Source organism: Chenopodium album, chromosome 15 (genome assembly GCF_948465745.1).
Source record: "Chenopodium album chromosome 15, dcCheAlbu1.1, whole genome shotgun sequence".
Classification (NCBI taxonomy): Eukaryota; Viridiplantae; Streptophyta; class Magnoliopsida; order Caryophyllales; family Amaranthaceae; genus Chenopodium; species Chenopodium album.
Genome location: NC_137848.1, coordinates 2,444,338 through 2,465,350, shown reverse-complemented (window position 1 = coordinate 2,465,350; position 21,013 = coordinate 2,444,338). Strand labels below are relative to the sequence as shown.

General features: G+C 33.3%; 3 protein-coding genes across 3 annotated transcripts; all 3 read left to right on the top strand.

The window, feature by feature from the left end:
- The first annotated feature begins 5,309 nt into the window (after positions 1 to 5,309).
- LOC145581563 (uncharacterized) lies at positions 5,310 to 8,754 on the top strand. Its single transcript, XM_081638575.1, has 2 exons — positions 5,310 to 5,742; positions 8,075 to 8,754. Exons 1-2 carry the CDS (start codon positions 5,601 to 5,603, stop codon positions 8,731 to 8,733), a joined length of 801 nt encoding a protein of 266 aa, XP_081494701.1. The 5' UTR covers positions 5,310 to 5,600; the 3' UTR covers positions 8,734 to 8,754.
- A 1,716-nt stretch (positions 8,755 to 10,470) lies between these two features.
- LOC145581562 (uncharacterized) lies at positions 10,471 to 13,967 on the top strand. The gene is made up of 5 exons (XM_081638574.1): positions 10,471 to 10,970; positions 11,946 to 12,309; positions 12,428 to 12,498; positions 13,467 to 13,565; positions 13,697 to 13,967. Exons 1-5 carry the CDS (start codon positions 10,608 to 10,610, stop codon positions 13,781 to 13,783), a joined length of 984 nt encoding a protein of 327 aa, XP_081494700.1. The 5' UTR covers positions 10,471 to 10,607; the 3' UTR covers positions 13,784 to 13,967.
- A 1,968-nt stretch (positions 13,968 to 15,935) lies between these two features.
- LOC145581561 (uncharacterized) lies at positions 15,936 to 20,158 on the top strand. Its single transcript, XM_081638572.1, has 7 exons — positions 15,936 to 16,243; positions 16,333 to 16,504; positions 16,599 to 16,648; positions 17,349 to 17,649; positions 18,796 to 18,984; positions 19,111 to 19,293; positions 19,394 to 20,158. The coding sequence occupies exons 1-7, from the start codon at positions 16,065 to 16,067 to the stop codon at positions 19,637 to 19,639; spliced, it is 1,320 nt and encodes a 439-aa protein (XP_081494698.1). The 5' UTR covers positions 15,936 to 16,064; the 3' UTR covers positions 19,640 to 20,158.
- Positions 20,159 to 21,013: the final 855 nt, after the last annotated feature.

Genomic DNA, 21,013 nt, shown 5'->3' with positions numbered 1-21,013 from the left:
TTAATCAGCTGAAAATTTGAGTATAATATGATTAATTTCGATTAATTTCAATCACGCATGGATTATATTGAAACCAAAGTATTAAGTTTTTGATGAATTTAAATGCTTCAAGGACTTAACATTTGTATTTGAAGGACTTTACTTTTTGGTTGGAGCTCAGGTGGGTTAACTAACCGGAAAACTAACCACAGTCCCTTAAAGGTGAAAAAATAAGTAGCAGGTCCTTAAAAGTGAAAAATGTAAAAAGTGAGGTCTTTTCTTTATGCTTAACTCGTGATAGGTTAGTTCATTTGGCATTATGTAAGTTAAATAGTGAGTCTTTGGATACCACTCTAAGATTTTAACAAATTAAATTGTCGTCCTTAAATTTGAAAAGTCGGGGGTACATCAGTACATATGGATAATGGTCTAGGGTAAGGTAGTATTGATCGTACGGTGGACCGTGGTAGTCTAGTAGACATGTGAATGGTGAATTTGTGATGGGATGAAGTGCTAAATGTGAGACTTGTGCTTATACAAGTACAAGTATTAACGTTGCTTTCTTTTATGTCTAATTCGAATGTATCCGGTCATTCTTTCATCAAGGAAAATGACAATTTGATGGATTAATAATAATTATGAGGTCTCGATTCTCTTTTTATTTTATCTTATTTTATAGTTTTTGTCGTTTATGGCAATTTGACACTCGATGCATGCTTTAGTGATGCAAGTATGTACTAATCTCCCGGCGAGAATTAAGTGGGAGGCCCCATTTTCTAAACGCTAATCATCAGTAAGTTTAGGACTTTCATTTTCATCAATATATTATTTTTATAAACCACGGGTGGAACTACTTTAATAATATGAACAACATAAAAAGGTAACACTTTTATCGTAGTTTATTTATAGAATGAGCAGGAAGATATTTAGCTCTTACTATTATCTTTAACAGAAATATATCATGGGCTGTATGATTTATTGAAAAATTAAAACATTAGGATGTAATATATCATCGGCTGTATGATTTATATAATACGTAGTTAAATAGGTTAGGATTACGGACCATGTGGAGAAAAAGAACTAAAAGAAAATTAAAAAAAAAATAGAGGTTTAAGAAAAATATTGTGATGTTTAGAGTTAACTCAGATTTTTACTTAATTGAATTTACTTAACTCAGATGCGTCTACTTCGTGGTGGAATGAAGAGGTGAAAGCAGTAATTAAGCAAAAAAGGGAATGCTATCAAGCCTTAGGAAAATGTAGGAGTGATGAAACCTTTGCAGCGTATAAGGAGGCTAAGAGTAAGGCAAAGGCAGCTGTTCGCCAAGCAAAAGAAAAGGCATATCAGGAGGTTTATGAAAAGCTTGATTCCAAGGAGGGAGAAAGGATCATTTATAAGATGGCAAAGAGAAGACAAGAGGCAAGGAAGGATATTGGCATGGTGAAGTGTGTCAAAGATAAGAACCAAATGGTCCTAGTGCAAGAGGAGGGCATCAAGGACAGGTGGAAGGGGTACTTCGATGAATTATTTAATGGAAGTAATGGAGTTGTGATAGGAGATACCTCTATGAGTGATGAAGAAATCAACATGGAGTATGTGCGAAGGATTAGGAGAGTAGAGGTGGAGATTGCACTGAGGAAGATGAAACCTAAGAAGGCGGTTGGCCCTGATGGGGTACCGATAGAGGTGTGGAGGTGTTTGGGTAAGATTGGTATTGATTGGTTAACAAACATTTTCAACAAGATATGGACGGCTACAAGGATCCCACAAGATTGGAGGAAGAGCACCTTGGTCCCGGTTTATAAAAACAAAGGAGACGCTCAAGATTGTTCTAACTATCGAGGAATTAAGCTTATGAGCCATACTATGAAGTTGTGGGAAAGGGTGATTGAACAAAGGTTGAGGGCATGCACAAGCATTTCAGATAACCAATTTGGTTTTATGCCTGGGAGATCTACTATGGAGGCAATCCATTTGATAAGACAAATGATGGAGTTTTATAGGGTAAAGAAGAAAGATCTTCATATGGTCTTTATTGATTTAGAGAAGGCATATGACAAGGTGCCAAGAGAGATACTTTGGTGGGCAATGTTGAAGAAAGGTATCCCACGAAGGTATGTAGACCTAGTTAAGGATATGTATCGGGATGTGTCAACAAATGTGAGGACATGCGGAGGGTTGACAAAAGATTTCCCTATTACAATCGGATTGCATCAAGGGTCTGCATTAAGCCCTTTTCTTTTTGCAACGGTTCTAGATGAATTAACTAGACCAATTCAAGATGAGGTTCCATGGTGTATGCTGTTCGCAGATGATATCGTTTTGGTGGATGAGACTAAGGATGGGGTTAATGTCAAGTTGGAGCAATGGAGGCAAAGGTTGGAATCTAGAGGGTTTAAGCTAAGTCGGAGTAAGACTGAATATTTGGTATGTCGTTTTGGCACTCAGAGGGGGACAAGCAATGAAGTGGTGAGTTTGGATGGAAAGGATTTGACCATGAGTGAATGTTTTAAGTACCTAGGGTCGATCATCCAGAAGAATGGTGACATTGATCAAGACGTGACCCACAGGATTAAGTCAGGGTGGCTTAAATGGAGAGCGGCCACGGGAGTGTTATGCGACCGCAGCATTCCCTTAAAGTTGAAGGGAAAATTCTACAGGACTGCCATAAGACCAGTGTTGCTCTATGGTACAGAATGTTGGGCTTCTAAGAAAGAGCATATTAAAAAGATGGAGGTTACGGAAATGCGCATGTTAAGGTGGATGTGTGGAAACACTTTAAGAGATAGAATCAGAAATGAGGTTATTCGCAAGAAAGTAGGTGTGGCGGGCATTGTAGATAAATTAAGGGAAAATCGTCTGCGTTGGTTTGGACATGTAAGACGGAGACCCGAGGGTGCACCGGTGCGAAGAGTGGAAGAGTGGGACCATGGAGGGATTAAACGAGGAAGAGGGAGACCAAAGATGACTTGGTTGGAAGGAGTGAGGAAGGATATGAAGTGCATGGATTTACGTGAGGATGAAGTTTTGGATCGTAAGGGATGGAGGAGAAAGATTTATGTTGATGACTACACGGAATAATCAAATTTGGTTCATGTTAGCCGACCCCACTTTTGGGATTAAGGCTTTGATTGATTGATTGATTGATTGATTGAATTTACATGACAAAATGAACAATTTAAGTACGGAGTATGTAACTAATGTAGGAATTGGGAATAGAAAAATGGTGATTTAATATTGAATAATGCATAGGAAAATTTTTAATTAGTGAAAAATTATTTAAAAAATTGTAGTATGGAAGAGAAAAGTGTAATAAATTTGGGCACATTTCTCAAAAAAATACAGTAAAATCAATCAAATTCTAGTTTAAAATATATGAAAAGATTTCAAATGAGAAAAACATTTGAATATTCATAATTGAAAAAAGAGAAGAACAAAATGTAGCTAAAGTTTTTAAATTTTTCGACTTGAATTTACTAACCATAGCTTATTAACCCTATAAATATAAGTTTATGAAATACATAAGGCCATTACTTTAGTTTGACTCTTGAGCATCAGGGTTACTCTTTATAATTTTGAGTCTAGTATAGTGAGAAATACTAATTACATCGTAAGCATGAAAATCTTCTCTATATGTAATTGCATGATATTTGAAAATTTTGATTAATGAACTTAAAAAAAAAAAAAAAAAAAAAAAAAAAAAAAAAAAAAAAATTCCTTTTAGAATTCAACCCTTTGATAATTTAAAGGACTCGACATTTTATCTTAAACATTTTCTCCAACCTAATTTGAGGTGTTGATGGTAGAATATGCATTTAAAGTTTATTTTTATTTTTTTTTAATTTTTTAATTTTTTTTTGTATAGTAAAGTTAATTCATTGATAAAAAGTCATATGTACGACATTTACATAGGATATTTAAATCTAATTAAAAATGCATAGCAAATAGAATCAAATAAAACTTCATTTCAATAAAACTATGTATGATCGTTGCATATTGAATATTTGTTATTTTATCAAATAAAACTCACATGCACTCATTACACTTAAACAATGTAATTTTATTGTAATTAATTAACAATGACAATATATATGAACAAATTAGAAAATAGGGTTGAGTATATTTGAATACTTTTGGCATAAGTAAACCCTAAATTTGTACACTAGCTTTGAAGATTGAGGTTAATTACATAGACATTGTTCTCCTAATATACGAGTAATTGATGTTGAGAATGGAAAAATAGAGGAAAGATAAAATAACTAATTGTGACTGGGACCTTGTAAACGGATTTTTGAATGAAATTTGTAAAGGGAAAAGATTTTTAAAACATTAGAATTTCTAAAGGTAGTATTGTAGTAAGATTGTACTTGATATTTTAAATGAATCTGGGTAACACAATGAATCATAGAAGTTGAACAATAAAAAAGGTATTTCCTTCATTTTGGTAATAATCACAAGTTCATAGTACTAGACATTATCCATAGTTTTAAGAAACTTATAAGGTGGGACCAAAATAGGACTTTCAAAAAATGAAGTATAGTTGGTGGCTAGAGGATATTGTTAGTAAATGAGAGGAATAAAATAATAAAATAATAAAATATTTGTGAGATGGACGGATGGAGTAATGGGAGAGAGATACAATAAAAATACTACATAATATATATATAATAATAAGCTCTTACTATGCCCTGTTTAGTTCATCACCTTATAAAAATAATATTCTGTAAAATAAGTTTAGTTCAATAAAAATTAGTAACTCTAAAGCAAAAATATAATACCGGAGTAGAGAATCAGTTTAAATAATTTTAGTTCAACAAAAATAAGATGAAGTGAATCTGGTCTAAATAATAAAGTGTTGTTATTGTTATGAAATAATGAGAGTATATAATACAGTAGATGATTTGATAAAATACATCTTAAACGAACTTTGACTAACTTAAACTTTGACTAAGATGTAGTAGCATGCTTATTAAGAAAATTAAAAAGACCAAAAAGGTGATGTAGGCTCACAGTTTAGGAGTTAGATTATATATAGAAAAATGAGAAAACCCTTGAATTGTCACGTAATACTATAAGAGGCAAAAAAAAGGTGGTGAAAGAGTAAACCCTATTTTTTTTTTTTTTTTTTTTTCCATATCATATTGGATATCTAATAAAGATGTTGATGAACCTAAAATGAAGTGTTGAGCATAGAGATAGAAGCCGCAACTGGACCACTAGTAGAACGCAGCTAGGCTACCTTGTTTAGAAGATATAAGCCCCACATACAACCCAATTGTTGCAACTTGCATGTGATTATCAATTCAGATCAAGTTGCATCTCCTACTTACAGCACTTAGCTTGCTTGTTCCGTATCATATATTTCATAGATCCTTAGTTTGTTAGCTATCGGATCGTTAATAATATCGTCAGAGAAGGAACCTACGTACGTACTACGACGATTAGCTAGCTTAGCTACTAGAGAGGGAGAGGCTGTTACAGTGGATCCAGAAATCGGGCATAATGGGAAAAGGCCGCTTCCCCAACAAACGTCATCTCAACAACAGAAACAAGAAGATGAAGCTTCTGGTAAAAGGCCATCAACATCCTCTACTCATCAAGCTGATGTAGCATCTCATGTAATGGATTGGAGAGATCAGAAAGACATGAAGGCTATGGTTTCAGCCCTTGCTCAAGTCATGGCCTCCGCCTCCGATTCCGATCATCTGCCGTCGTCCGCCGTACCACCTCATCATGCTTCACAAGATCAACCAACTACAACTGGTACGTGTATTTATTGTATACGTAGTATATATTACTCTTTCTTCATGTTTGTACTAATTAGCATCATCTACTATATTTGCTATTAGATCCCAACTGATTTTCCATTTCTGTTTTTTTTTTTTTTTTCTTAAACATTAATTAGTAAGTTTACTTAGTTGTAATTAGATTTGTGCACTAGCTTAGCTAATATAATTGCTCTTCTTATAGAATTAGATTCTATCTAATATATATAATTAGAATGTGTGGTTGAGATCTCAATTCATTGTCCCTAACTAGCTTAGCGAATATGGATACCATAAAGTTAAGATTCAAACCATTACTGTATCCAACACTCAACTTATTATTCTATTAGTCCTTTTAGGCTCCTTCCTTATCTTTTCGATCTTTATACGAAAGAATGGATCTTTATTGTTCTTTCAACTTATACCTTTTTCTTTTGTGAGAACTTTTTCCTCGTTTTGCCCTCTACCTCAAGCACACAAAACCGCACTTGCCGCTATTATTTTTTCAACTTTGCACACCAATTGCTCTAATATCATTCATTATATATGTTCCCATCATTTAATTTGCCTTAGTATGTATGTGTGTAAAATAAAGTTACAAGAATAGTAAGAAAAAAAATGGAGGAAGAAAAAGATAAGGTAAACATGCTATTAAAAAAGATGAAAAGATCAAAATTGATAAGAAAATAATAAGTTAAAAAAAAAAAAAAAAAAAAAAAAAAAAAGTGAAAGAACTATTTAAGTTCACACTTGGCTGGTTTGGCGTGAAGCCGTGAATGACCTTTCTTTGGAGTTTCCCTGCCTTGTAAGTAGTACATGCGTAAGGGATTCTCTTTCTTAGCTTTTCCCTTTTTTTGTTTTTCCTTAATTATTTTCTAAAAAATAATTAAATTACCGACGTTAATATATTTATAAATAGATATTAAGAATATGATTTTGTTGTTAGTCTGCCTAACTGACAGATTTAAGTAAGACAACATGATTACTTACTATTATTATTTCATACTTTGGTTTTGTTTGAACAAGTCTACATCAAATATCACCGCATTCTTCTAATTTTAATCGTTGTTTTCGACTTTGTCACTATATTGGACCATATACTATATCAATTGAAATATCTAGAAGTCCACGTGTATCAATTTGGAAACTTTGATTTTTTTTTTTTTTTTTTTCCAATTTGTTTGGCTCAAGAAAGCTCTACTTCAAAAGGTTAGGTACAAGTTTGATCAACCAGATGATTAGTAGATGCCTTGTAAACAGTATGTGCTTCCATTGTTCTTACAGATTTATACTCATTTTGTTTATAAAATTTAATTATTTGTATTTTTCCACGCTCTTAGGCTCGGTTTTTCTCATTTTATTTCTATTCATTTCAGATTTGATAAATTCTAATAAGATAAAATAAAGACCAATAATAAATAAAGATAAAATAATATAAAAGCTAATAGGTTCTAATAAGGTAAGTTCGAGATTAAAAAACTAGTGAAATTCGGGTGAAGAGATCAAGTTCCATAATCCATACATCTTAATGACGTACATGTATGTCTAAAGTAGTAACTCACTTTCTTTTTTTTTTTTTGGTTTTTTTTTTTGAAAAGTAAGATACATGAAGGAGATTAGGTATATCTTCTTGCAAGATCGTGACCTAATCTATCAATTAAGGAGTAAAAAGTAAGAGAATTTACTATCTAGAAATGGATTTATATCTTAATGAGCTAAAGCAGTAACTCGCTTGCACACTAGAATATTAACTTTAGTTCATTTGCCTATCATTAAAACCCTTTGCATATATAAAAGTGATACACTTAGTTAAAAATTGAGGAAGTATTGTAATACGGAGTAACATTTATTGTCAAAATAGAAACTGACGAACTTAAAATTCTTAGTTTGATCATATGCTGCTAATAGTATTTGACGTTTTCTCTGCATATTGCAAATACATGCATGCATCTAAACGTGAATAGGAGCTCCGATCAATATGTATATTCATAATTCTCAGCTGTCATCCACACATATTCCTTAATTGGCCTAACCATAAAAGGGCATTTTCCACGCACCTACCTCCTAATATAGGTTTTCGTACTTTTATTTATTTATTTATTTATTTATTATTTTCATGTCATATGATTTGATTTGTTTTAAAACGTCTCAAATTATAATAATATCCTTCAATTGGTATATATATATACATATGCACTCTCTAAACCTCTTTGTTTCTATTTGTGTTTTTTATGTGGTTATTTAAATGCATTACCTTTGTATAGCTGTATCGTTCGTATGTAACGTAGTTTTATTTAACAAAATAACTGACGATCATGCTTAAAAAGCAGGTGAGGGAAGTGGTAAAAAAAGACATTACAGAGGAGTAAGACAAAGGCCGTGGGGGAAATGGGCAGCAGAGATAAGAGACCCAAAGAAAGCAGCGAGAGTTTGGCTAGGAACATTCGAGACTGCTGAGGCAGCTGCCATCGCATACGACGAAGCAGCCTTGAAGTTCAAAGGCACCAAAGCCAAGCTCAACTTCCCTGAAAGAGTTATTTGTGGTCATCCTCACTACTACATGGCTAACAACCAGAATCAAACATCATCGACGACTACTACTACTGCTACTGCTATTACTACTACAACTTCTTCTCATGGTCAAGTTCCTAGTGGAATGTCATCTTCGATTTTGTCACATCAGCATCACCAAGATACTACTAGTAATACCAATATATACCCACATCTTGTGCAATACGCACAACTTCTTTCAAGTAACGACGTAAACTTCCCCTATTTCATGACACACCTCTATCCACAGACTAGTGCCAATACTAATACTACTAGTAGCATGGCTTCATCAGTGAATCAGGCCGTGCCACCACCTCGATATGAAGAGTGGGATTTCGAGAGTTTTTCTACTACTACCAGCAGCAGCAGCAGCAGCAGCTCCTCTCAATATTGTAGTAGCTCCTCTAATTATAATAAGAGGCCTGGTCCTGATAAATGATGGTATTTATGCATCTATAAGTTGCCCTAATTTCTGTTTTTATTTTTTTAATTTTTTTTATATAAATTTGAGTCCTTTAATTTTTCATGGATTATATTTCTGAACCTACACCTCCAACATTATACTATATCGTGCCATCATTTTTTTTTAAAAAAATTTCTTTAATTCAACATTATTTCAACCAACGAACGTATTATATACAAGTATATTTATCTGCATCACTACATGCTAGCATAGCTTCAATTCAATCTAATCATGCATCATGCATGTCTAATTAAGCTAACTTTTTACCAAATTTAATCTTGCACTATATTACGTTAAATGTTAAACTCTATTATCTTTTCCAGTTTTAGTCGTACGTCATATTTTTTTCGGCCATATGCCCGTTAGAAATAGATAGAACATGACTGAATTTTGCAAAAATAGACTCTTTAAGATTCACGTGACCATCACGTCGCCTCCGGCGGAGTCACTCCTAGGAAATAGCTAGGTTCCAACTCAGAACACAATGAACCACATAAAAGTTTCTTCTTAGCAAAATTTTCTACTAAGAATTACGTAGTATAATTTTGTTAAATTGCATATTCTTTTATGTAATTGTAACTCATACCTTTTGAACATTTGAGTAAATGTTTGTGCATTTAAAAAATCACGTAAAATAATACTTTTTTGTTTTTAAACAATTGGCACATTTGACCTTTTTTTTTCACTATTTATGTAATTCTGACTGTCAATTTTAATTTTTAGTAACATACTTCATATTATAAACAAAATTTATCATGAAATATATTAAAATGAATAGATGTCAATATAAAGTTTCACAATATCAACTTTTAAATAGCTTTTACTAATATATAAGGAAAATTTGTCTAAGATAACCTTTTAAAATGGACAATTTTTGTCTAAGATAACCTTTTAATTTTTTTTTTTTTTTGACAAAGTCAGATCCTAATTTTTTTTTTTTTTTGACGGTCAGGCATTGACTCACCGGAATTCGGTGTTGATTCCACGTAAGCTGCACATGACACGCATTTCTCCTAATTACACCCCTTTTCCCTCCAATTTTTTCACATAAAAACCCCTTTCTTCTTCAATTGATTAAGGATTACTTAAGGCACTTGTATGACCAAATAATGTTTGTGGTTTTTATCAAAGAAGCTAACCATCTCCAATGGTGAGACTCAAGTGAGTATTTTTAAGAGAGAAAGAGTATTTTTTGCAATGTATACCAATAAGTTGGTATCTAAACTTAGCAACTCGGAGTGTTGCTAAGTTAAGATACTCAACTTTGAGTCTCATTTGACAAAAAGTGTGGGCCCCTTGTCAATATTCTAATATATTTTGTAGTTTATTTAAGTTTTACCTTTTTTTTTAATCTTACAATATTTGATATTAAAAAAGAAATGAATTTGGTAAGCCTGAAAGTGACATTTGTATATTTTAGAGAGTCTCACCATTGGGAAATTAGACTTCACATGAGTTGCTAAATTGAGAAGTGAGTATTGTATCATCATTGGAGATAAAAAAACAACTCATTTTATATTTTAATACTCGAACTTGAGTCTCACCATTGGAGATGGTCAATACAAAATAGTATTAAACGTATTCATGTGACTGCTTGTTATACGGAGTAATTGCTAGATGAATAGTTTTCGAACATGAACTTTTATTGTTTACATCTACTTTTTGATAATTAATGATATTACCGGTCAAAATTTGGTATTAACAAAAATAACTGTCAAACCGAGACACTTAAAAAATAAGGAGGGCATATAATTTGGGGTTGTGAGAGAGGGGGAAGCGAGGAAGTGGTTCCAATTAAAGGATAAAATAAGCAGTCAAAGAATTCCATTGAAGCTTGAGAAAGAATTGCGATGGAAACGACAGTAGTTGGAGTTAATATGGGAACAACAGCAGCAGCAGCAGCAGCAGCAACAATGGGGCGACCGTTTACGATGACGAAAGTTAGAAAGATGAATGACATCAACACTATTTGTCAGCAACAGCAGCATCATCATTTTCTTCGTCGTCGTCAGCAAAATTCTCAACTGAAATTGAAGTTTGGAAGCAGCAGCAGAATAGTTAATTTAGGTAAAGTTGAATTGGGGAAAATTGGAAGAATTAGAAATTCCCGTCAATTTCACTGCAAAGCAATTGATCAAGGCCAAAACTCAAACGCAAGCGTTTTTCAAGGTGTTTACGGTCCCTGGACTATCGACTCGTCCGACGTTCGCGAGGTTTCCTCTCTCTTTTGTGCAGTATTCATTTCTATTATTCTAACTAATTGATTTTATAATTTATTATCTCAAGCTCTAATTTGGTTTATTATTGCTATGATTTCCTTACTTTATAATCTATGTAATGTTGATTACACAAACATAGCTCAATTCAGGATTATACTTATGAATATTTGTTGATAGGATTACTGGTTAGTAGCCTCGAAAACATTTTTCATGCGAATTCGTATTTTAAAGAAAGCAATTTTACATGAAAACGGTTTTTCTTTGTTTGTTTGATTAATGGAAAGTTTAAAGAGATAGTTGGAAAAAAAAAAGGGTGGGGAAGGATAGAGGAGAGAAAACATAGAAGTGAGGTGTAAAGAGTAAATGGTGGCATAACTTGCTTTTTGCTTCCGCCATGGAAAAATTGTTCTCTACCCTTTAACAAAAAAAAAAAAAAAAAAAAAAAAAAAAAAAAAAAAGGAAACTGGAAAAATGAAGGAAGATCATTTTCTTGAAAAATGTTTTCCAACAAAATAAACGAAGCCTTTGTGTTTTCTTATATTCAATTGGGGTGCTTTGGTGTGTGATTATAGTGCCCTAAACCTATTTCTGTTAAGAGTTTTTATTTAAGTAGTTTTTCGTGTTGATTTTGTTTAAAGCCTTATTTTTTTGGTTTGTCTAGTTTTTTTTTTTAATAGATTTAGGTCAAATACACAGAGAAATATTAGAAAATTGGTTTTCCATGGTATTGGTGGTGCTTTTTAGGGACTTGGGATGGGTGAGAGTTACCATTTGGTGAAGCTTCTTTGCATCAACAGCCAGCCACTAGCTAGTCAACCAGTAGAAAAATGATGATCCTAATTAGTTATCAGTATAACATCTCTTAATTAAGCGAGACTTTATGATTGATTTAGCTCTATGTTTTGGTGATGTTTCATCATGCTTGAAGCTTGATGACAACCCTTTTAATTCTAGTATGTTATTCCAAAGGTGATTTTATATAGGTCTGGACTTGTGACGGCAGCTCTCTCCTTTGTTCTTGCCTCTTCAACAGCTTTTTTGCCTGGTAACTCTTTGTTAAGCGACATCCTCAAGCAGAATTTAGATCTGTTCTATCTGTTGGGATCTACTGGACTGGGTTTGTCATTATTTTTGATTCACATCTATGTAACTGAAATCAAGCGGACCCTGCAAGCACTTTGGGCCATAGGTACCGTTGGTTCATTAGTCACCTATACGGCCCTTGCTCAACCGGCTGGTGAAGGCTTGGTGCAATATGGTGTTGATAACCCAACTGCTGTCTGGCTTGTGGGTCCTGTATTTGCTTCTCTCACAGGACTGGTTTTCAAAGAAGGTATGTGCCCATAAATCACTATCATTAGGGCTTCTAGGCCGTTGGGTATTTCCTCTTTATGAGCCCAACTGCATCTTTTTCGCTGATCTTTGGGACTAACTATTGTTTTCTTACATAGGCCTCTGCTATGGGAAGTTGGAAGCTGCTGTCCTTACTTTTATAATTCCTATCAGTCTTCTTGGACACCTGGTACTATTACTCTTGCAAGTGAATTTCACATTTTGCATTTAATTGGTATCTTTCTCAGAGGGGAGAACCCCTGAAGTATGTTATGATGCTTTCACATGTATTTGCTCGTGTGGTTTATGGTCCTTAAACTGGATATATATTTCATTGTTAGTATTTCATGCTTGAGTGCTAATGTTACTATCAACAGAAAATCTTAATGTTCCTCCATTTTAAGATTTTGTTTTGAAATTTTTTCCTAATAATAGGCATATACTAATATGTGAGTGAACTTTTTTGTCAGTTGTTCATAGCTGCTTGGTGATATTCACTAGGTTCATTTTACTAATATGTGAGTGAACTTTTTTGTCAGTTCATAGCTGCTTGGTGATATTCATTAGGTTCATTTTACTTCTGACTAAAAGATCTACTTGCTAATTGCCATATTACTGAAGCTTTGTTACAGGGACTATTGCATAATAGAATTGTTTCATCCTTGAGGATTGTTTGAGAATATTTTAGTATTTTATGTCATTTCTCTGATATTTTCTTATGTATGTTGTAATTCTCAGTGACAGTAAATTACCTGGATGGAATAAACTTGTGCAGATAGCAAAATGAAACAAATTACAAGTTATGTTTGAACTTTGTTTGTCAGCAATTCCTAAGATTTACTACCCAAATTATAGAAGCTATGTAAAGTTGACCCTTGGGGAATAGAATTTTCCCGTTCTTGAGAGATGTTTGAGGATATATTCTGTGATTTATGTCAATTCTGTGTCAGTTTTATATTCATACGCTGTAATTCTGAGCTGCAAAAACTGATCTGTACAGAATTAACTTGTGTTTAGAAAATATCGTGGATGTATTTATAATTTTTTTTTCTGCTATAAATGTTGTGATGTATTTATGGTTCTCAGCACAGATGTAATAATATAGTTGCCTTCTGTTGTTAATTTGGGCCTTGATGTGCTTGACATGACTTGTAACAGACTGGCATATTAGACGATTCATTGAAGTTGAGTCTCCTGGGTGTGTGGATGGCACTCTTTATCGTTTTTGCTGGAAGGAAGTTCACTCAACCTGTAAAGGTACATATCTTTCCTTTGTATTTGGAAATCTTTGTTCCCTTTTGTTATATGTATCACCATTATAAGTCTTCATCGGATTACTTTTTACCCTGAACTATTGAAGTTGTAATTCCAATTCTCTGAAATTGCAGGATGACATAGGTGATAAGTCTGTATTCATGTTTAATGCTCTTCCGGAAGAGGAGAAGGCAGTTTTGCTTGAGAAGCTTAATCAGTGAAGGTTTTAGTTCACGTCTACCTTGAGACCTAGCTTCCTAAGCAATAATCTATGTGAATTTTGTAAGTATTTCAACCATTTTGTTGGTCTGTAACTAACTTACTATATACAGTACCATCCATGAAATTTTAAGCATGGTATCGGTATTTTTCTGTTGAAAATTAATATATATTCTTCACAAATAACTTCCTCAATATGTTTCTCTTTTATTCTTTTAAAGGCTTTGTCTATGCTCTTGGTAGTAAGATACTGAAATTCTGGCCTCAATGCCTTGTTGCCTTTATATGCTCCCCTGCACGTTATTGTTACTTTGTTAAATATCCCATCATTTATTTATATCTATTTGGAGATGACAATTTTACACCAGTTGCAATGTTCGGTTCTCTTTGTCTCTCTCTGTGAAATCCAATTACCTAAGAACCAATAAACTTTTTATCCCAGGACCATCAGAAACATGTTGGTTGGTCTGTAGAAAACGTTTGTTGAAGAACGATAGAAAAAAATCTTTCACATGTATGAATTTCCAGGAAAGGGCTTATTAGAAGGTTATACAACACCATAATATCTTGCTATTTCACCTATTTGATTAAGAGAGACAATCACTTTGTTGTTGTAGAATGCAACAGGACCTACAATCATATAAAGTGCTGTTAACTGGTAACATATCAAATAGAACCTGCTGCTTTAGTCAATGCTCCTCACTCATAGCTCTGGTTGACTTTTATTTATTTATTTTATTTTTTTAATATATATATATATATATATATATATATATATATATATACATATATATATATATATACTACCTCCAGTTCTTATTACTCGCAACAAAGGGGTATTATTTGTGAGACATAAAATATTCCTTTGTTGCGAGTAATTTGAACCGGAGGTAGTATATATACATGGATGAGGAAGCTGTGATTTGTCTTTCTTTATATATGCTAGTATGAGGAAGTTTTACAATTATATCGAATATCTACACTATCGAAATTTGATAGATCTTTGCTCTACAAATGAAGAAACCAGGTAGATCTATGGAAAAAATTGAATCTTTATGTTGATTTATTGGATTACTACTGTATGGGTGAGGTCGATGACAATGTTGAACTTATCTACAGAGTACAGATGGTATGAAGAAGGGCATTTTGTTAATCATGCACGGTATGGATACTATTGTGACATCTTTGTCAAGAGTAACCTCACCTTTAGCTCATGTAGTATCAAGCTTAAAAATTTGAATAACTGATATTTTTGTGATTAATTAATCTCAAATGATGAAATGGAGGTATCTTGGTTGGCTAGTATTGATTTCACTTATTGGGATCTCGTTAATATAAACAAGTAATACACCAATACTTTGTTCAACCCCAAGTAATACACCAATACTTTGTTCACTTATTGGGATCTCGTTAATATAAACACAAGGGAGTGTTTTTCTAGGCAATAAAAAATTATAAAGGGAAGGATAGGAATAAGATGCTAGGAATAGAAGAAATCTTATTTTTGTTTAGGGGATTGGGATGACTTGGGGTCTTGGAAATAAGAATAAGAGTAAGTTTAGCCTCAAGTCTTATCATTTTGAGTCTTAATACTTATGTTTAAGATTATTATTATTTTACACTTTTCTACATATAATATGTCATATATTTGAGTTTTAGGGCTAAAGTGATAAATTTGTGCAAGTCTTAGCGAGTCTTAATGAGAATTTGATGACATCATTTTTAATAGGGACCACCAAAAATGATGTCCACATTCAAATTTTAAGACTTAGGGCTAAACTTGCTCTAAGGATAAGGATGCAATATTATATTCCTGAAAGCGTAATGGATAATATAATTATTTTCCTCTATCTTTTTTTCGCATTTAATCCCTCTTATCCCTATCCGGTATATCAAACGCATTATAATATGAGTAATTACTAATCAGTGTCTTTACAGGATACTTGTTACTCGTAGAAAATATGTAAAGGTTTCACTAAATTTAGAAATGTGACTAGTTCTGAAAAAGATAATCAAAAATGAAACCCCTCCAGTATGTTATTGTAAATTATCTTTTCCATTACTCAATTTTTTTTAAATACGGTCAAGTTTCCGAAATTGACCTTCACCAACCCAGCTCATGGGGTAACCAAAGAGGCAAGAGAAAAACCAAACTCTGTTCCCAATTCCCAACAACCAACCTGGTTTTCAAAAATAAGGTGGGTAATATATAAACATAAACATTCCTGCAATTTTTATTTCCTACTCATTCATAAACCCTAACCCCCAATTTCAAATCAATCAATGGCGACAATATCAAAGATTCTAAACCCAGTTGCACCAACTTCTTCATCATCTTCATCAAGGTTGAATAGCAGATCTTCAATTACTCAACGATGTTTTATGATTGATTTCAACAAATCCAGATTTTCATCGTCTCGATTGTCTCTACCTACCAATCGCACCTCATCTTTCCCTTTTCTGTAAGTTTCTCTCTTTTCTTTTGTGATGATTATTCATCTCTTCCGATCTTGCTTGCTTGATCTGATGATCTGGGTTTGAATTTGAACAGAGTGAAGTGCTCGCAATCTGGTGGAAATGGAAGTCCGATCAAAAGGACGAGTTTGCATGAATTATACGAAAAGGAAGGTCAGAGTCCTTGGTATGATAATCTATGCAGACCTGTTACGGATTTGATCCCTTACATTGCTAATGGTGTTCGAGGTGTCACCAGCAATCCCGCGGTATTCTATCGACTTTCTCTATCCATCTATTTATCTGTTTGTGTTGTTTTTCTTCTTTTCGAGTTTCGATTTATTTCTTATTCCTTCTTTCCAGATTTTCCAGAAAGCCATTTCTTCTTCAGATGCTTACAATCATCAATTCAGGTATCTTTTATTCGGATGCTTATAAAACTTGATTTTTATTTCCAGTTTTTGCTTACACTTACATTATTAATAAAAGCTCATATCATAGTGTGTCAATAGTATATAACTCCAAAAGTTGCAATATTCATGTCACAAAAATCAAATATGTGGTATATTTTGCACAATAAAGTTCTTTGACTGTATGATACTTTACTTCGTATTTAAACAACTTGATATTATTATACTATTGGGATTTTTATTTTTTATTTTTCGTTTTAGTCATGGTATTTTTAAGCAATTGTAAAATTTTGATGATATTCAAGATTACTACTTTCTCTGAGCAATGGAAATGAGTTGTTTTTATAAGTAATTTTGAAGGGATCGATAGAGCGCAATAAAATCAACTGTGGACAAACTTGGGCCAATATATCATTATTTATTTGATCAAAATGAATTAAAGCGTAATTGGGAAGAACTTTTTAAAATGATCTTAAGTAGAGAGAGATAAGTTTTTGTAATAAACTTAAAAGATAATTAAGAAAACTTAATGGAATGAAGTAGTACTAAGTGTTTTTTTAATAGTGTTATTGATTTGAATGATAAAATAGAACACATTGGGTGCAAAGATATAATATCAATCAAGATGTGAGTATGATTTTGAGTATAATATTTTTTATCATCATACTCATTTTTTTAAAATTATTTTGGAATTAATATGCAGGGAACTTATAAAATCTGGAAAAGATATTGAGAGTGCTTATTGGGAGCTAGTAATCAAGGACATTCAAGATGCATGCAAACTTTTTGAGCCAATATATGATCAAACAGATGCAGCTGATGGTTATGTCTCTGTTGAAGTTTCTCCTAGACTTGCAGATGACACTCAAGGTACCGTGGAAGCTGCTAAGTGGCTTCATAAAGTTGTGAATCGGCCAAACGTTTACATAAAGATTCCAGCTACTGCTCCCTGCATCCCTTCGATAAAGGAAACTATTGCCAATGGTATAAGTGTCAATGTTACTGTAAGTTACATTCTCTTTAGAGATTATACTGCCTGTCAAATTAATTATCTGTGAAAATCTTACCAAATGTTGAATGTAGCACTATGAAGATCAATTATCTTGTTTTCTGGCGTGCTATTAGATGACTATGCTCTTCAAATTTCTGCTTGGTTAATTTTCCATGACTGTCAATCTGCAAAAGGTTTATTCTAACTAATCAGATTGTGGTCTTTGTAAGTTGTATAATTAAAGTATAAATTCAACGTTCATTCCATTTTTTAGCTAACTGAACTTGAAATGGCTTCATGCTGAACCATCAGCTTAAATATATACCCCCTTTGAGTAAAGGTCATTTTATATAGTTCTTTCAGTTTGGTGCTGCATAAAGTTATTCAATAACACAAGTTTTCACATCACAACACAACTTCCAGGACAGACCATTTAATACATCATTCATTATGGTCTGGTGTCAAAGTTAAACCCTTTAGTGTATGTGGTTACTTGGTGAACATTCTTCCTATAGAAAGAAGTATAAAAGTCAAAACAAAAGTTTAGAACCACTTGTGTATTTCACACAAAATTAAGATAATATGTTTTAAAGTAATTTTTCAACTATGATTTTAGAGAAGTATTGGTAAGTAATCTTTACTGCAAATACATAAGGGCGCTTTGAACCTCACAAAAGATTTACTTATTATAAAACATAAAGGTAGACAATGAGATGTCACTTTGACAGCCATTTGTTGTAAATTGGGATCTCGACCTCAGCCATTGTTTTTAGGATACTCCTTTTTAGTACAGACATATCTTACCCTGCTCATTATGGATTGCTTTGGTGTGATAGAATCATACTGAGGTTATATGCCAACTTTATAGGCAATACCTTGATATAAAGAACAGAGTTTTCTGCAGCCAATTGAGATTCTGTATTCTGATAAGTTATTTTGGTATGTGATAAAGTCAATGGCCGGCACTCGTGTGTTTATATGCTTTTTCTTTTGATGCTATCTAGCTTGCACAGTAACAGCACTTCTTTCTGAAACTGATTTTGAGGTGGCAAGATTGTATTTATTGTGCATGAGGACCCAAGTTTATGTTCATATTGCTTAGAATCTTATACAATATTATCATGTCATTTTAACTAAGAGGCTCTGTGCAAATGCGCAGCTTATTTTCTCTCTTTCCAGGTACGAGGCTGTGATAGATGCATACTTAGATGGGCTGGAGGCTTCTGGTCTCAGTGATCTCTCCAGAGTGACAAGTGTGGCTTCCTTTTTTGTCAGTAGGGTTGACTCCCTGATTGACAAATTGCTTGAAAAAATAGGAACCCCAGAGGCTCTTGATCTCCGTGGGAAGGTAACATGATTTCCTTTCTTTTGTTCTTTTAATTTTGGTAACATGATTGGCAGCAATTCCAATACTTTGAGGATTCTGAATGTTCTTATATGATCACTCGTTAATATGACGTCTTTGCTAATACAGGCTGCAGTGGCCCAAGCAACTCTGGCTTTTCAACTTTATCAGAAGAAATTTTCTGGTCCAAGATGGGAAGCATTGGTAAAAAAAGGTGCCAAGAAGCAGAGACTATTGTGGGCTTCTACAAGTGTTAAGAATCCATCCTACTCAGATACTCTCTATGTTGATCCTCTGATTGGCCCTGATACTGTAAGTTGCATTTTAAACTATCTTTAGATGTTTTGAAGTGATTAGTACTTCGTGTAAATGGTTGAAGGGACTCAACCTCAAAATTCTCCTCTTTTTTCAGGTTTCAACCATGCCAGATCAGGCCCTTGAAGCATTTATTGACCATGGAACAGTCTCTAGAACCATCGATGCAAACATCTCTGAGGCTGAAGGTATCTATAGTGCACTTGAGAAGTTGGGGATCGATTGGAACCAGGTTGGCTCTCAGCTGGAAGTTGAAGGAGTAGACTCCTTCAAGAAGAGCTTTGATAGCTTGCTTGACACCCTGCAAGAGAAAGCAAACTCCCTGAACTTGGTAAACCAATGAGTGAAAGTGCCGTCGGGTGTGAAATAAATCATGTATTTTAGTCAGTGTATAAGTGATTCTAATGCTTTCATCTTTCCTTTACAAAAAGAGGAAAAATCATATATTGATGCTGTTTAAGATTTGAATAAAAGTGGACTGGATCTTGCTATCTGATAGGGGTGTCTGCGCATCTGTTAGTTGTGGCATGAAGTTTTGCTGCATTGTGATTTTCATATAATTATATCAAGAAGCTAAGATCAAAGTGTTGAGCTTTTCATATTTATTCCATGAAAGACAAGCAGCATTTTCAGACAACCGGAGATCGAGCCATGGCTAGTTGGCTACCCTAGTGTTATCTTTAAAGCATGATTCTTGTTACCATCATACAGGATATTAGGTTAGGTGTTCATCAATTTTTTTTTTTTTTTTTTTTTTTATTGAACTTAATTTTTGTAATTTTTTTTTTTTTTTACGTATTGAATATTTGCTAAAGTAACTTAAGTTGGTTAGTGTTATTATATTTGCTAATCCTTTCCTTGATTTTGGCTTTGCCTTGATAGAATACTGCGTATTTAGGAAAAATCAGTTTTGATAAGGGAGATAATTTTTAAATTATTAAAATGATGAGACGACATTGGTATGATTTCAAATTCATCGGTCATTACTAACAGTGAATATTTTTTTACCATTCATATGACCACACGTCCATACCCAATCATAAATCACTATCGACTAAAGTCATACTCATACTCGTTTTAATTGTACAGGTGTGAATGTGTGTCATAGAATCCGCACAATTGTAAACATCTACCGTTCATATATTCTCAGATCTCTCATTCAGTCATTCCCTTTCTAAAAAGGAAACTTTAAACCTGATCGTAGGAAGGGCATTTCAGACATTACCTTCTAAAAATACGTAAAATACGGAGTAGTAACTTTTTATCATCTAAAATGAGGTGAAGTAGACATTAATGAGGTGGTGGTCAAAGTTTCCACAATAGTCACTATGTAGGGCAAACCAGCTTTTGTATTTCTACGGAAATATATAAATGGCCTTGCAGTTGGATCATAAATGCGAACAACCAACAAATAAGAGCTTATTATTCAACATGTAGCCTCTAATAATTATTCTTGTAATTGGTAGCCGCATTATGAAGTTAATAGTCACTCCACTTTTTTTTATTGTTTACGGATTAATGTTTTATGTGAGTATTGACTTTAATGCAATTTATATAATTACGGACTCTAATAAATGGATTGACTCTTTTCACAGGTTAAGTCATTCCAACTTTGCAGGTCACACTTGAGAGTAGAGGAAGAGGTAACGAAATCCTTCTACTCTTGTAGTTGATGGGTTTATATGCTTTATCCGTTTCTATTTAGTTGACACGTTCA

Excerpts from the sequence above, each read along its gene's own strand:
- LOC145581563 (XM_081638575.1), top strand. The coding sequence starts at position 5,601 with ATGGATTGGAGAGATCAGAAAGACATGAAGGCTATGGTTTCAGCCCTT. Across the intron at positions 5,743-8,074 it reads AGATCAACCAACTACAACTG|GTGAGGGAAGTGGTAAAAAA; the intron begins GTACGTGTATTT and ends CTTAAAAAGCAG.
- LOC145581562 (XM_081638574.1), top strand. The coding sequence starts at position 10,608 with ATGGAAACGACAGTAGTTGGAGTTAATATGGGAACAACAGCAGCAGCA. Across the intron at positions 12,310-12,427 it reads AGGACTGGTTTTCAAAGAAG|GCCTCTGCTATGGGAAGTTG; the intron begins GTATGTGCCCAT and ends TTTCTTACATAG. Across the intron at positions 12,499-13,466 it reads TCAGTCTTCTTGGACACCTG|ACTGGCATATTAGACGATTC; the intron begins GTACTATTACTC and ends GACTTGTAACAG.
- LOC145581561 (XM_081638572.1), top strand. The coding sequence starts at position 16,065 with ATGGCGACAATATCAAAGATTCTAAACCCAGTTGCACCAACTTCTTCA. Across the intron at positions 16,649-17,348 it reads GCTTACAATCATCAATTCAG|GGAACTTATAAAATCTGGAA; the intron begins GTATCTTTTATT and ends ATTAATATGCAG. Across the intron at positions 18,985-19,110 it reads CTCTTGATCTCCGTGGGAAG|GCTGCAGTGGCCCAAGCAAC; the intron begins GTAACATGATTT and ends TTGCTAATACAG.